Genomic DNA, 14,771 nt, shown 5'->3' on the forward strand with positions numbered 1-14,771 from the left:
AGAACCAATCACAATACAACTATTGCATATATATCGAATCGCATTTGTGTGACCCAATCACTGTACAATTTTAGCAATATATCGACGTTGGTGGAGGTTGGTTGCGTAGGGGAAGCCAATCGTGACTCGAAAATCCACTTCTTACACTACATGCTGTAGCACAACATTGTTGCCGGTTCAGAGGCTTCTCATAATTTTCCTTTCGTATGTTTCATGTCTTGAATTGTGTTTATGTAAACTTAGATCTATTCATAGCCTCCAAACAGAATACCTCCTAGTATCTATTGACTAACCATGCGGAGCTGAAGGGTTCAATTCTGTGTCCAGTCAACATTGGACATAGAGAGATAGAGAGCAGTGGTACAAGGATTTCTCCTCCTGTGTACATTTCCTGCATAATGCATAGGTGCTGTCTGAATGTGAATTCATGTTACTAGTCCACACTGTTTCCTTTTCAAGGACAGTGGATGGGCCCCACACAGTTTATCCAAAGACTCTTGAATTACTTTTGCATAAAAGAAGTGAAGTAAATTTATATACAGTGTTGCGTTTAGTTCTGGATATTTTTTTATTACATGTTGTTTGTTTAGATGTGAATGCACAAGTCAGCACTCAGGATGGGGAGCATATTCTCAAAGACAATGGAAGAGAATCTAAAGAAGAACCAAGAATTCATTACTGAAATGAATAAAATCTCCGTATGTATACCCAGTTCATCCATTTGCATTGCCCTCTGATGATGTGTGTATTTGCCCTTGTGTAAAATGAAATTTTGTGTCTTCAAACCAAAGTTTTGTGTTAATCTCATTGTTCTGTGGGCCTCTCCAAAATGCAATGTATGATGTTTATATGAATTGAGAACTTTCAGAATTTCATTAAAACATATATTCCAAATATTTATAGAATGAAAATTTCCATTTATTGAAGAAAACAGCCAGGTACAGTAACTTTTGGAACACAGTTGATCACACCCATATATGAAGAGCATAAATTAATCACTTTGAGGGGTCAGCTAATTGGTAGCACATTTGAGTTGGATTTGTGAAGTGTCCATTTTCAGTTTTGGATGACAAGTATGCAACTGGAATTGTGTTCATTGCTGTGGAGTATTTTTTTTTTATATTGACCCTACGAGGGTTACCACTTAGGCTGAAATGATCAACTTGTAATCACATGATCATGCCATTTTCACTCATTCAAGGCTTTGTCAGCTCTGAAGTGTTGGGAATCTGTATGGGTTAGAAATAAACTTGAAGGAATACAGCAATAAGGAAATGAAAGTGAGCACTGGCTCCTTGGATGGGGAAACCAATGAAGAGATTCAGTCTACCCTTTCTGACCAGTCTGTGTATGTGAGAATTGGGAAAAGGGACAGGAAAGCATTTCCTCTTCAAACTCGTGTTTGTGAAATGTGAGGTTTTGACTTTGTACGGCATCGTCATTTTTGGGTATGGAAGGGTCAACATACGGCCATACATTCCAAATTCAATTCTTTGTGTCCATTGCCAGAGGTTTTTACATATGCAATAATGATATGGATTGTCCCTGATCTTTGGCATATGCAGTTACAGTAAGGGATTATTCCTGGTCTGACACTGCAAATTGTAATGGGCCCTCCTCTTGATCAGAAGAGCTGGCTCATTCAGAAACTTAGAGTGAAGAAGGGTCTTACACTTCTGGATGCCTTGAGAGCAAACTGAAGACTGGAAATCAGTCCATGAAGTGGAGGAATAGATATAGCTACCTTCACTTAGACTGAGGATCTGTCTAATTCTGTCAATCTGTATCAGTCATGAGTGTGCATTGTGAACACTCATGTGACAGATTCTGGAATTTTTTATGGTTCTCACCAAAAGTCCATATTAACAGAACATTACTTTTTGTTCCCTACCCAATTCCAGTAGCAGGATCAATCATTCTGAAGCAGCAACTGTACTTGAACACAGCCCATCTGACATGCTAACTTACAGATGGATCGTGACTGCACTCCTGGGAGGAAATGCAGGGAGACCGAAATGATTCTTCCTTAAAGTAATGTAGGTTTTGTGGAGCTCCTGGTTTTCATACATGGTCCTTTAACTTATAGGCTGCATTTCAGTAGTGTGACCCAGTGATCATATATCACCAAGAAACTTGTCATCGTTCCGCAGTTGTATTCTGTCTGCTTGTTTTCAAGCCCACTGTTGTGATGGTTGCGGACTGCTGTTTTAGTAAGGAATGCATCTTATGATAGGAATAAGATGCAAAGTACAAACACAATGGCAGCACTTTATGCTGTTTGTTTCCTCAGATCAGATCAGTCTTAGCACTATGATGATTAAATGTTGTTTCTGCAACTGAGCAGGCAGTGCTGTGCACAAGACATCGTGGTTTTAATTTGTGTCTCTTATTTTCCAGGTAGAACGCCAGATTCAGATGCAAAATCAGATGCGTGAGAGAATGATGGCAATGCAGGTAGCTCGGGCCAGAGAACTCCTATACTGGTTTGGCTCATTTTATGTTCTGGCTGCCCTGGGGATGATAGCTGGGTAAGTAAGGGGTTTGTCATTCTTTGTCAGAGGTTTAATGTTCTCAGTGCAATGGTCATAATTTTCAAGAGTTTCCCCATACAAGCTAGATGTAGTGTTCTGTTTAAGGGCCTCAGTTTTTTCACTCTTCTCTTTGCACTTATTGTTTTGCTCAGGGCTTCTGGCTCAGCCTGTTCCCATACAGTGTATTTCACTCAGCTCATTCTGCTTGCTACTCACTTCCTTCGCTGATTCTTTGACCCTGAAGGTGGAAGCAACATGTTCCTTTGAAAAGAAATGAAAGATGGATACCAAGATAGAGGCCAATAATAAGAAGTTGGAGGTCCTTCAAGGTACTGTCATCTTTGGATGGATATCCACCAAGCCAGGACAGAGGCCATGCAAGAAGAAACGGATGCCAACCTAAAGGAGATGAAGCCGGCCACGAGATAATGACATAAATTAGGGCCTGATGATGACAGATGAAGGCCTGTCTGAAGAGTAGGGAACCAACTCCAGAAGAGATGGAAAATGCAGCACTGCACCTTGAAGTCCCTAGTGAACAGGCTGCAGTGGAAACTATTGGAGCTTTGGGGGACCTATATGGTGACCATCAACTAGCCATAGGGTGCCGCTGACAGCTGACTAAACAGACTAGGGAACCGTTGGACTGTTATATATATCTAGAGTGTACTAACATCTGAGATGTCACCCATGTTGAGGTGGCTTCAAATACCTCCACCGTGATCCTGTGAATCATAGGAGGCGACAAAAAGGAAAATCTCAAATTTGATACAGTAATATATGGTCTCTAGTACTAAAGGACTCAGACCCAAAAAAGACTGCACTGGCACATGCAAAAGACAGACCTATCCTCTCATCAGAGAGGGCGCACACAAAAAAGAAAGACCGTAACAGTCAGTAATAAAAATCTGGTTGCTTTATGCCAAGACAGACTGGCCGACTGACCATCGGTCATAAAATGAGACTCAGACTCATCTGGGATGTGATGTCATGTAGCCTGGTAGACGATTTACCGGACTGTGTGGCATCACATCCCAGATAATAGGACCCTTCATAGTCACAGCTGTGAGAGCCTCATATCCAATATGTATGTATCATTTCAATTTTTGGTGGGTTATATTAAGTGTTTTGTTTCAGCTTTTTGCCATGTTCCATTCCATTATTTTGTTCAAGGTTTCGTCGTACAAGAAAGCCCGGAGTTCTCGCACCTTTACTGCCTTTGTCATTTGTTGTAGCCTATCAAGCAGACATGGCTTATGGAAACAAATTGCACAGAATTAGATGTGAGTACATATTGTGCTGTAGGCAGATGTAGCATGCAGAAGCCCGTTATGATCACTGTTTTTGGCCATCTCATGATTTTATTTTGTTCTTCCATAAAAATGCTACAGCATAGCTTATGTTCCATGAGCATTTGTTTTCATAATGTGTGAGGAGGACTTCATGACACATACAGTGGCATAAGCATGACTGACTGACTCCTTGGAGCCAAATCCTTCTTGAGAAGCAAACAGTCACTCAGGTACTCAAGAATTGTAAGTTTTTGGATGGAATCTTTCATTTAATTATAACTCCTCACCTCATTGTAGGCTATGAAATCTTTTTTATGGAACTCAGAGGTTCATTACTGTGTCCACGAGAGCATGCCACTGGTCCCTATCCTGACTCCAGCCCATATTACCGCTAATAAAAAAGTATATGTATGAAGAAAGCATAGCTCATTGGAAGGACATTAACCTAGCATTTCAGGGATTGTTTATACAGCTCCTTGCTGATTCTAGCTTTCATTTTTGGAGCATCTTGTGCCCCCCCCCCCCCGAGTCTCATGGTGAGGAAGTTGAATGTTTTAATATAATTTGCAAACTCTGCCATGTGTTTACACTCATATATTTCAGCATTACATTTATTACATTGAGAATGTATGAACATTGTACCTAGTATATGCAATTTTATGATTTCTTAATTTTCTATGTTAATAAACATATCATAACTAAATATGTTTCACTGTAAGTACATGAGACATGTATTCAGCATGGTTTGAAATTTACATTATGAATTTCTACATCTGTCCGCAGCGGAGGCTGAAAACATAATGCAGTTTGAGATGGATCTGTTGGAGTTGCCATGTGGGTTACCATCAGCATCATCTATTGATCAAGCCAGACTGGACAATGACGAAAGGAAGAAACTTCACCCATCGGTGCCTCCGCTATAAACGAAACCTCTGATGCAGAATATAGAGACAGTTTTGTTAACACAGGTGTCCCATTAGTCTGGAACCAGAAGTAATACTGACATTTTTACTAAATGTTTTTACTAGTTCAAGAGAATGGCATGAATTGTGTGTGTTCACTGTAAGACACCATTCAGTGATAATTGGCCTTGAAGATGCTCAACATCACATACTTTCACAACATACTTCTGGCTTTCAGATTGCTCTGCAGATAAATGTCATTGAAGGTCAGGGAATCATAGTTACTTTCCTATGGCATTTATAGGTGCTCACACCTCACACAAAACAAAGAAACAAACAAACAGCAATGATAACAACAGTTCACTTCTTTCATCATTTACATCTTTACTTAACAGCCAAAGACCAAATTATAAAGTAATCAAGATCAAAAAAGAAAGAAAGAAAGAAAAAGAAAACACACACAAACAGAAGACAAAAGAAGGAAACTGTATCATTTAGACAATAATAACAATTGAATTAGTGCTGCCATTATGCAATGAGAAAGAAGTACGTATAGATTCATATCAAATTCAGTTAACATTTTAATAATTATGCAAGTACCATATAAAATATGAAGAGAAACCATTTTGGTTCCATATTCATTAGTGTCCTGACAGATAACATCAGTAGCAGGACAATTTTGCATGAACGTAGAAGAGTCTCGATATACTGAGGAGGAACTTGAAGGCCAACAGTTTACAACAGGCAAGAACAGAGTTTAGAATCAAGGTAAACATGAGTATGGACCAGTGCAACAAGGTACATAAGATGTGCAATTTTAAGTACTCTAAAAGCATAAACATCACTGTAATGGACATGTAGAAAGACATGATTAAAGCATATGGCTGTAGACTTCTGCTGGATGTGTTCCAATTTGTTGACATCAGTAGTAAGTAGGTGTATTAGAATTCCAAACAACAGAAGCATATTCAAGCTTAGATCTAACTATGGTGAAACATAATGGGCAGTTCAGAAAAGGGAAGGAAGGAAACGTATGCTGCAAACTAGACCCAGCAGCTTAATATACTGAGAAAGTATATAGTTAACGCTATTAGTTTGGAATATTTAGAAATTTAAAATCCCTTTGCTGGACAGTTTCAAGTGATGTTAAGAAATGTAATAATCTCCATAGTTTTATGTAAAAATGTGGAATTTGCAAAGAAAAATGTAAGCTTGCCTTGCAAAAGAAAGTCTACTTGTGATTGGCTGTTAGAGGATACCATGATTCTAAATATTGAGGCCAGTACTGCAGAATAATGGTCTACAAGTAAAGATAAAGTAACGTACACATAAACACAGTCAACTTTCCATCAGATGAACTAAGTTCATGTAACAGGCTCACTTCCAGTGGTAATTGTACCCTAAAGAGAGCCCCACATCATACTTCCAGCTGTATAATGTAGGCTTTGCAGTTTGATGCTACAGCTGGCCCACAAATCTTATTTGGGCTAAAGAGACATAAGGCAGAATCTATACCTACACAGGTAATTTGGGCATGGTAATTGCGATAAATAAAAACATTCGATAGCTAAAGGTTTTCTAGACTTTGATTTCTTTCTTAAGGGTAAGATCCACATAGCAGTCATGGCAGAAGCCGTAATATTTCACTTTTAGTAGCACAGTTAATTCACACTGCACTCTTGTGGTTGGTACTGTGGGTATGGCATAATGTTAGACCTGAGTTGGCAGCAGAGTTGCTTGAGATGAATTTGAATCTGAAATTTTTATACAAAGAGGTCAGTAAATTTAAATTGATACACGATTGGAGTTTTCTGAGAAACACATCTGCCTCATCTGAATTTGAAAATGCCAGTCAAGATGCTTGGATCTGTGTTGTGTCCCTCTTTCAAAGTTATGAGGTCCTTTGATGTGGATGTTGATACAGATCTCACATTAGCCAGTGCCTTATTTGAACAAAGCTCCCTTACCCCTTAGTTTGACTACCAGCGCTGCTGGTCAGCTAAGCGAAAGTTGTATAGTCCCAGAGCTCAACAGAATTCCAGCAAATGGACGAACTTATTTCTGATGTTATGTCATGAGGGTAATATGTGGTCTGTTAAAGTTGAAGTCCAGCCATGTGGGAACCAGACTGCTCCCTGAAAATTTCATTTTTGGTTATGGGGATTATGGTATATTCTCTGTTTTATAACCTGTTTTATGGTTTTTGTTGTTCTTTGGCTGGACTGTGGGTATTGTATTATTGTAATTTCATTGGACATTCTACTGTAATCCTATTTGTACATTATGAGCATGGGTTTTCCTTTGCCTGCATGTGTTATTGCGAGGCTGGTGATCTGCTGTTTTCTTTTTGACAGCAGTGACAGTGTATTCCATTCATGTTTTGCTGCCACGTTCTTATGTACATTCCTCTTAAGGAGGCATTTTTTTTCTTTTATGGCATGCCTGAGATAATTTTGTTCTCCTTTGTTTGCATAGCTTATGGGGCTGTTTCACTTTCTGTCATTATAGTTGGTTCCTTATGATTTTTTTTATTCATTTTTACTGTCTAGTAGTCTTCAGTTTTTTATTTTGTTGGTTGTATCTTTTTTTGGTCATTCATAGATCTACTTTGGATTCAGGATAGCTTAGTCAATATAAAGACAGGTTATGGGATAGATGGCCCAGGTTCAATTCCCAGCAGTCCAAGATTTTTCTCTGCTCTGAAATGTCCAAACTGACTCTGGAGCCTACCCATCCTCATATCCAGTGGGTTCTAGGGGCAAAACGGCAGGGGTGTGAAGGTGACCACTCACCTCCATCTAGTGCCAAGGTCAAGAAAAATGGAGCTATACCTCCACTTCCCATATGTCTTCATGTCATAGGGCTTAACTAATTAAGCATAAGGACAACTTTATGTTTTGTAGATCTAGTTTGGAATTTGTGTGTTCACTAGATGGCACAAAAAGTAGAATATGGGAATAAAGATACTGAGTGAAGTTTTCCTATACAAAAGTTTCATGGTGCCAGTATTTCCTTAGGGTTAAAGTTCACTGGCTGTGAGGTTGCTGATGCTTGTCCAGGACAATATTTTAGAACCCATTTGTGGACAGAATAGTAGAACAGCATACACAGCAGATATTCCTTATATTTTTCTTCCTCTTTGCTACCACTTTGAAGCATAGGGCTGATTTCTCAGTTTCATTGATCATTTTTACAGATGGTAGGACTCCTTGGACGGGTGATCAGCTCATCGCAAGGAGTCTACCTAAACATAGGACAACACAAACACAGACTAAACACATACACACACACCAAGCATCGATGCCTTGTGTGGGATTCGAACCCACGATCAGAACGAGGAAGACAGTTCATACCTTAGACTGCTTGGCTACATTCCTTATAGGTTCTGTGAAATGTATTAATTTGAAAGGATAATGGTCGTAGTATTCCTTTTTATATATATATATATATTCTTGGCAGATCTAAAAGAAGGAAAATTATAGAATTAATCCCTGCATTTTTGAGGACTGTGAACTCTTGTTCTGAAAACCATAGGAAATTAACTTCAAGTAATTAACACAGAGCCACATTATTGTGATGCACTTTGAAATGTTAATGGATGGATCCTTCAGCGGCTAGTCTCAGGCCATGCTATGCTGATTTTAGAGACAAATTATTCACGACTCAATTTTTACTTGATACCAACAAACAGTGCTTCTTGTTATTGTGTGATGGCTGCAACAAAGACAATTAAGTCTTAGGAATTATCATCTGAACTCAATTTGTTATTGGTATTATTGGGCCAGTGTGTCCATATCATGTCACTATGATATTCATTGCAGTGTCTTATGTGTATTCTTACACTAAATTGTTAATATGGTGAATGAGATTGACTACTGCCATCTTCACTTTTAAGAGGACTAATCAATCTCTGTAGAAATAATGATAGTGTTCTTATTCAGTATTGAAAATGTTCTTGAAATTGAAGACAACTATAGCTCTGTTGTATAGTTACATTCTTATATATTTTAAATTATATTTATTGTTAGTGGGTTTAATGTTGACAATATTTCTGTGGTGTGTGAGGTTCACACAGCAGTGACTGCGAAGATTGCTGTCTTCTCAGACCCTGAAGGAAGAGACAGCATTCTCCCCTGAAACGCTGGTAAATATCTACCACCGTAGATTGCATCACATCTCAGAAAACAAAACTCTTCAGTTCTGTGATGTCAATTAAATGTATGTAATAATACAGTTAATTCTATAAATACCGTGTTCACTTAATTATGATACTGTAATAGATGCGTTTTGGCTTATGCAGCCATCATACCAGTTTTTCTGGAACCTGTATTTGGTGTTTTGTCACACTGTTTACAAGTTATATAATCTTCATTAAGAAAATAGTACTTCAAAACAATATTTCTATCTGTACGTCCACTCCCCCATATGCCTTCATCGTGTAGTGCTTAATTAGTTAAGCACAGGGACTAATTTACCTTTTTATTTTATTACTTTTCTGTTGTCTGCTCATTCCCATGTATTTATGTCACCTCTTGAATTTTTATTTTCACATGTAATTTAATGCAGATGAAGTGGCATGGCCATAGTACACTGTCAACACAAAACCTTTATTTCAGTAACAGTCAACTCCACAATATGTGATGTTCTTAAAGACTGTTTTCTAGTGGATATTTTACTGGACTGCAAGCATAATACAATTTTAGTATTGTATTTAATTACTGTTTTTCATGTTTGTTTGTTTTTGTACTGTAAAGTAAAATGTTCAGAGATACTCTCATTTAAAATATGTTAAAGGAATTGATATTAGTTAATAACACACTCACTCTCTTTTTCAAATACACACACACACTCACATGGGGGTGTGCACACATGCAAATTCTGTCTGTCCTGTCTTGAACATTAAGTAACATATTAAGATTATTTATTTTAAAAATTGTTAAACAGCTTTCAAATGAACAGTTTTGATTGATAATAAAGGAGCAATCAAAATTAACACTCACCAATTTCACAGCAGATGAGTGGGTGATGTGGTGATATGAAGATGATGAAGCAGAAATTTCAGTGGTGCAGAAGGGAACTGAATTTATTGAAGAAATTAGCAGTATTGAGCTTATCATTTATGGTCGTTGAATTTGACAGTGAAGTGTCACCAGAGGCGTGTGGTACATCTGCGGGCTGTGATTTCTTTAAAAAAATCTTTAATTTTTAGGTGCTTCTGAATCTCTGGCTTCTCATGCAACAGTAAGTGTGGCCGCACCATAGCTCAAACGGTTAGTCGCTGGCTTCCCACTGCGGCGGCCCAGGTTCAATCCCAGGTCTCCCAATCCTCATTCCACCAAATTCTCCATCATCATAATCACCTGGGGCATGCTATAATAGGCCAATCAGTGGCCGCCGTGCTGAGTGGACCCAGTTGGACTCCACCCCCCACTAAGCGGATTTAAAAGAAATAAACAGTAGGTGTGCATAAGAGGTTGCAGAGCTGGGCAAAATTTTCCCTTCCTCACTTGCATTCCCCTTCTGCCACCTACACCACACTCTGCTTTACCTTCTCCCTGCTTCCTGCTAGCCAACAAGCAAGTGCTGTTGATTGAAATCAGTCTAAATTAGTTGACTGCATTAAAATTAAATTACAATTTTGACACTCGCATATAATGATGAATACTTACACAGCACTTGGCTTTGCTTTCCTCCTTAACAGTCTGGTAATTCAGATCTCATACTCATTGTACAGTTCTGAATTATGCACCACATGGTTTCTTGAATTTGTGGGAATAGTTTCCTGATGAGACAAAACAAGTACCACTGTATTAAATGGAAAATATTTATGCAGATGCATAACTTGGCTTTTAAAAAAATCGATTTTTTGATTATTTTCATGAAACAATGGATGAATGTGATAAATAGCAAAATAAAACTAACAATAATTGTCACAAAACACAAGCCTGTAATGAATACAAGCTAAATGGATCAATATCTAGTCTGAACTCTTTCAGTAATTAGAACAGTACCACACAACTTGATGTGCGTCAAGGAATTTTCTTCACCTGACTTTGGTTTCACTGTTCACCCATTGCATATAACTGAGCATCCAAATTTGAAACCTCAATCAGTTATTCTTGAGACTGTACAAATCTGTACTTTCTTACCGCAGAACTACTCAGGTAGCTCCTTGTTAATCTGACAGTTCCATCTCATAATACACCTTTTGTATCTTCCGAACCACTGTGTTGGATTCACTGCTGAAGCATGTGGATAGTGGATTATTTCATTATAAATAAAACACAAGATAAATTGTGGAAGGGGTGTCTGCAAGTAATGTCACTTTTATGTCTAGGCATCAAGCCTAATAACCTAAGAAACACGACCCCATGGCTACTGTAGGACCGCAAGTTTCTTATGTGAAAACAGTACTGTCTTCTGGGATACATTGTCATCTAGTTTGACAGACAAGATTTCGCAGTTTTAGAGAAAATTCCTGAATCCGTATTCAGGATAGAAGAACATACGACATTGGTACTTATCCAGGAAATATGACTGTAACCTTGATAAGCCCACTAATCACCATGAGCACCCCACATCTTCTGTGTAATAATTTTCCCCCGGTGGGAAAGTTGGCAGTGTGTGGAACTGACAGCTTCCACAAGTTTTTAATTATGAGGATGTTTTCTAGAGCAAATTAATTTGATCCCCAGCTTTTATCACACGATGTTATATACTGTGGAGAGTTTTATCTTGGACGTTTCACTCAACTTTGTGTCTCAACAGATTGCAACAGAGTTTGTAGCTGAGAATCATGCTCATAGGTGTCATCTTGTACACATATTCTTGTCTCATTTAATTTAACGGGAAACCACCGAGAAATGATCCTTAAGGTAGTGTGGATTGTCATCACAATATGACTTCATGTCTCTTATGGCCGATTCCAGCTGGCTCACTTCCTGTGGGCATATGCGTCGGATGTCTTCATAACCAGCTTCTGGTGCTGAGTTGCATCTGGAACCAACAGAAGTTTATAATTAGCTGTATTGCCCTAACATATTGTGCAAGAACTCCTCACTGCCTCTCACTGACTGTAAACGAAGCTGTTCATGAGTACTGATGGTACTCTGAAAATGAAATCCAGATTACAGACACTGAATGTGTGAGATGCAAATGAACTGTGAATCAGAATGGAGCTGAAGCAGTCTATTGCTGCTTTAATTTAGTCAGCAGCAGTGTCATGTGCAGAGGCAACAAACAGCAACTGACAGAGTCAGTCCCAGGTGTGGCATGTAGACCCACTGCTAAGCAACAACCAAGAAATAAGCAATTATACAATAGCCGTTGCTATGCTATGCAACAGCTCCACAGACAGACAAGAATGTAACAATTGCCCTGCAACAGAGGAACGGTGTATTCTATGCGGTCCATGCCGAGACAGTATAAGCAGGGCAAGTTAGGAGCTGGAGTTAGTGGCTGTCACTAGGCAGCGAGGCAGATAATTTCCCACGGCAACGAATACTGTACTTCTTGTCTGCTGCCCTAGCAGTGGGCGATATTTTGTGACTGTTACCCAGCAATGGTTCTACATGCTACAGTATGCTCCTTGAGCTGATGGAAAGAACTCTTAAAGGTTTCAGGCATCAGTACAAGCTCTTTTTTCATTTTTATTACTCATCTGTTATTTCCATAAAATCCAAATACTTTAGGGTGTGGAAAAGTCATATTAGATAAATAAGCAGTGCAAAGAACTAAGTCAAGACATAAGAATAGAACCAGAATACAATTAATCTTACCGAGTAGTATATACAAAAATTCATCCACAGTATAAAATGGGTGACAACTCAAGAATTCTTTTAATTTTAATTTAAACCGTTTAATATCTTCATATAATTGCTTCAAATTTAGTGGGAGACAATTGAATAGTTTCATGCCCATATAATTTGAGCCTTTTTGATATAATGATAAACGAGTTGAGGGTTGATATAGATTTAGGTTGAATACCTGTCTAGTGTCTCTGTTATGTATATCAGATACAAAATAATATTGATCCATGCTATCAACCACAAAAGATAGTTGTGAATAAATATACAAAGATGAAAGAGTAAGAATTTTTAGAGTAGTGAATATCATTTTACATGAGATTCTATTACCAGCACCAGTTATTAGTCTCACTGCCCTCTTTTGCAAACGAAAGACATTGATAGCATACGAAGAGTTACCCCCCAAAATAATGCCATATCGAATAACAGAGTGAAAATAGGCATAATAAACCATCAGCAAAGTTTCCTGATTCACAAACGGTTTTATGACTGGGATTGCATAGCACACAGAGCTAAGTTTCGGGATAAGTGGGTCAATATGAGTTTTCCAAGTCAGAGTATATGCAATATTAACCCCTAAGAACTTTAAATGAAATGTACGTAATTAAAGGGTCCAATGTTCACATCTCAGAGGTTTGAAATTAAACAATAAGTACATTATTTTTCACATCAGTGCCTTTAAAAGGAGTGGCTAGTTGGCGCCCGACACTCAAAACAAGCACTAGGAGGCTCAAATATTTGATTTAGCGTTGTTCTTTTATATTCGCTCAATGCGTGAATTTCCCTCAGTCTTAAGGCCAAAACTCAAGAAAGAATATGAAAGAATAATCTTGATTTGAAACATGTTATTAATTGGGGAAGACCGCCTCTGTGGTCTAGTAGTCAGAGTTCCTGGCTACAGATCCAGAGGTCCGAGTTGGATTCCCGGCGCTACCAGATTTTCTGAGTAGTGGGTCTGGAACAGGGTTCATGCAGCCTCGTAAGGATAATTGAGGAGCTACTCGAATGGGAAAGTAGTGGCTCTGGCCTAGAAAATTGAAATTAATGGGCGTGGGGAGTCATTGCGCTGACCACACAACACCCTCTATCTGCAAAAGCTGGCACTAACTTCGCCGATAAGTGGCTGTCGCTCGGTTGGTATAGTTCACTTGCGGTCTAAAACCACGGAGTTTGTTTATTAATTGAGAAAGAATCGTCATTTCCAGGATTATTTCACCTCTATCATAATATTTTGCCTGTTGTCAGATAATGACTTTGTTGCTGACTTCCACTGCGTGACATTGCCATGCAAACTTACTGTCCAAGCTCTGCTATGATTTTTCCCAGATGTCTCTGCAGAACATAACACTTCAGTGGAACGATCAGAGATAAAGAAACCTCGCTTGGCGTGAAGTCTTCAAACCTGTGGAATTACAGGGCTGATTATTTAACCTTGGAATGACCAATATAAAGTATATCGCGCAATGGCTTAACAAGCCGATATAATATTCACATAATGATTGTGACAATAACAACATACCAATTCAGTTCTATTCCTTATTTGTTCACAAACGCAATTCATCAAAAAAGGTCCAGTCAATACAAGTTCAGAACAGTCCAGAAACGAACACGAGGACAAAGGAACAGACAAAAAGCTTAAGGTAATTTCAATTTAACGTAAGTTTCTAAAAATATCTACTGAATTATCGTCTTACAGACTTCATTAGCAGAAGAAGCACTTTCAGCTGAAGGGCAGTGACTGGAGGATCAACTGAAAGCGGAAACACACGACTGTCCCTAACTAACTAACTACATGGAGTTAAGCCCTTCCTAAGAAGCTGCCAGTTGTGCAGCTACTCAAATGGAACTAGAAGGTTCATTACCATGTTCGCAAGAGCCCAGCACTGGTCCCTATCCTGAGCCAGATCAATCAACTCCATACCTCCCCATCCAATGTCTCCGAGATCCATACTAATATTATCCTCCCACCTATGTCTAGGTCTCTTTCCTTCTGGCTTTCCCACCAATATCCTATATGCATTCCTCTTTTTCCCATGCATGCTACTTTCCCTTCTCATCTCGTCCACCTTGACTTGATCATTCTAATTATGTTTGGTGGAGAGTACAAGTTATGAAGCTCCTCATTATGCAAGTTTCTCTAACCTCCTGTCACTTCATCTCTCTTTGGTCCAAATATTCTTCTCAACACCCTGTTCTCAAACACTTTCAGTCTATGTTCCTCCCTTAAAGCCAGAGACCAAG

At 38.7% G+C, this 14,771-nt stretch overlaps 2 protein-coding genes across 3 annotated transcripts in view; one reads left to right on the forward strand and one right to left on the reverse strand.

The window, feature by feature from the left end:
• The first annotated feature begins 54 nt into the window (after nt 1–54).
• Nucleotides 55–6,831, forward strand: LOC111871113 (plasminogen receptor (KT)). 2 transcript variants are annotated; one of them, XM_023863943.2, is made up of 5 exons: nt 55–204; nt 591–698; nt 2,398–2,528; nt 3,705–3,814; nt 4,607–6,831. In XM_023863943.2, the coding sequence occupies exons 2-5, from the start codon at nt 597–599 to the stop codon at nt 4,744–4,746; spliced, it is 483 nt and encodes a 160-aa protein (XP_023719711.1). In that variant the 5' UTR covers nt 55–204; nt 591–596; the 3' UTR covers nt 4,747–6,831. The 2 variants fall into 2 exon arrangements, with proteins under 2 accessions (XP_023719711.1, XP_023719712.1); XM_023863944.2 differs by lacking the exon at nt 55–204 and adding an exon at nt 222–406.
• Nucleotides 6,832–10,107: 3,276 nt separating this feature from the next.
• Nucleotides 10,108–14,771, reverse strand: part of LOC111871112 — a 44,285-nt gene continuing 39,621 nt past the window's right edge. Inside the window, exons 12-13 of the mRNA XM_023863941.2 lie at nt 13,828–13,932; nt 10,108–11,721 (exon numbers count right to left, since the gene is read on the reverse strand). Coding sequence (XP_023719709.1) covers nt 11,568–11,721; nt 13,828–13,932 — 259 coding nt within the window. The 3' untranslated portion in view covers nt 10,108–11,567. The remainder of the gene's footprint in view (nt 11,722–13,827; nt 13,933–14,771) is intronic.

This window comes from Cryptotermes secundus, unplaced genomic scaffold (genome assembly GCF_002891405.2).
Source record: "Cryptotermes secundus unplaced genomic scaffold, Csec_1.0 scaffold250, whole genome shotgun sequence".
Classification (NCBI taxonomy): domain Eukaryota; kingdom Metazoa; phylum Arthropoda; class Insecta; order Blattodea; family Kalotermitidae; genus Cryptotermes; species Cryptotermes secundus.

Excerpts from the sequence above, each read along its gene's own strand:
- LOC111871113 (XM_023863943.2), top strand. The coding sequence starts at position 597 with ATGCACAAGTCAGCACTCAGGATGGGGAGCATATTCTCAAAGACAATG. Across the intron at positions 2,529-3,704 it reads GCCCTGGGGATGATAGCTGG|GTTTCGTCGTACAAGAAAGC; the intron begins GTAAGTAAGGGG and ends ATTTTGTTCAAG. Across the intron at positions 3,815-4,606 it reads CAAATTGCACAGAATTAGAT|CGGAGGCTGAAAACATAATG; the intron begins GTGAGTACATAT and ends ATCTGTCCGCAG.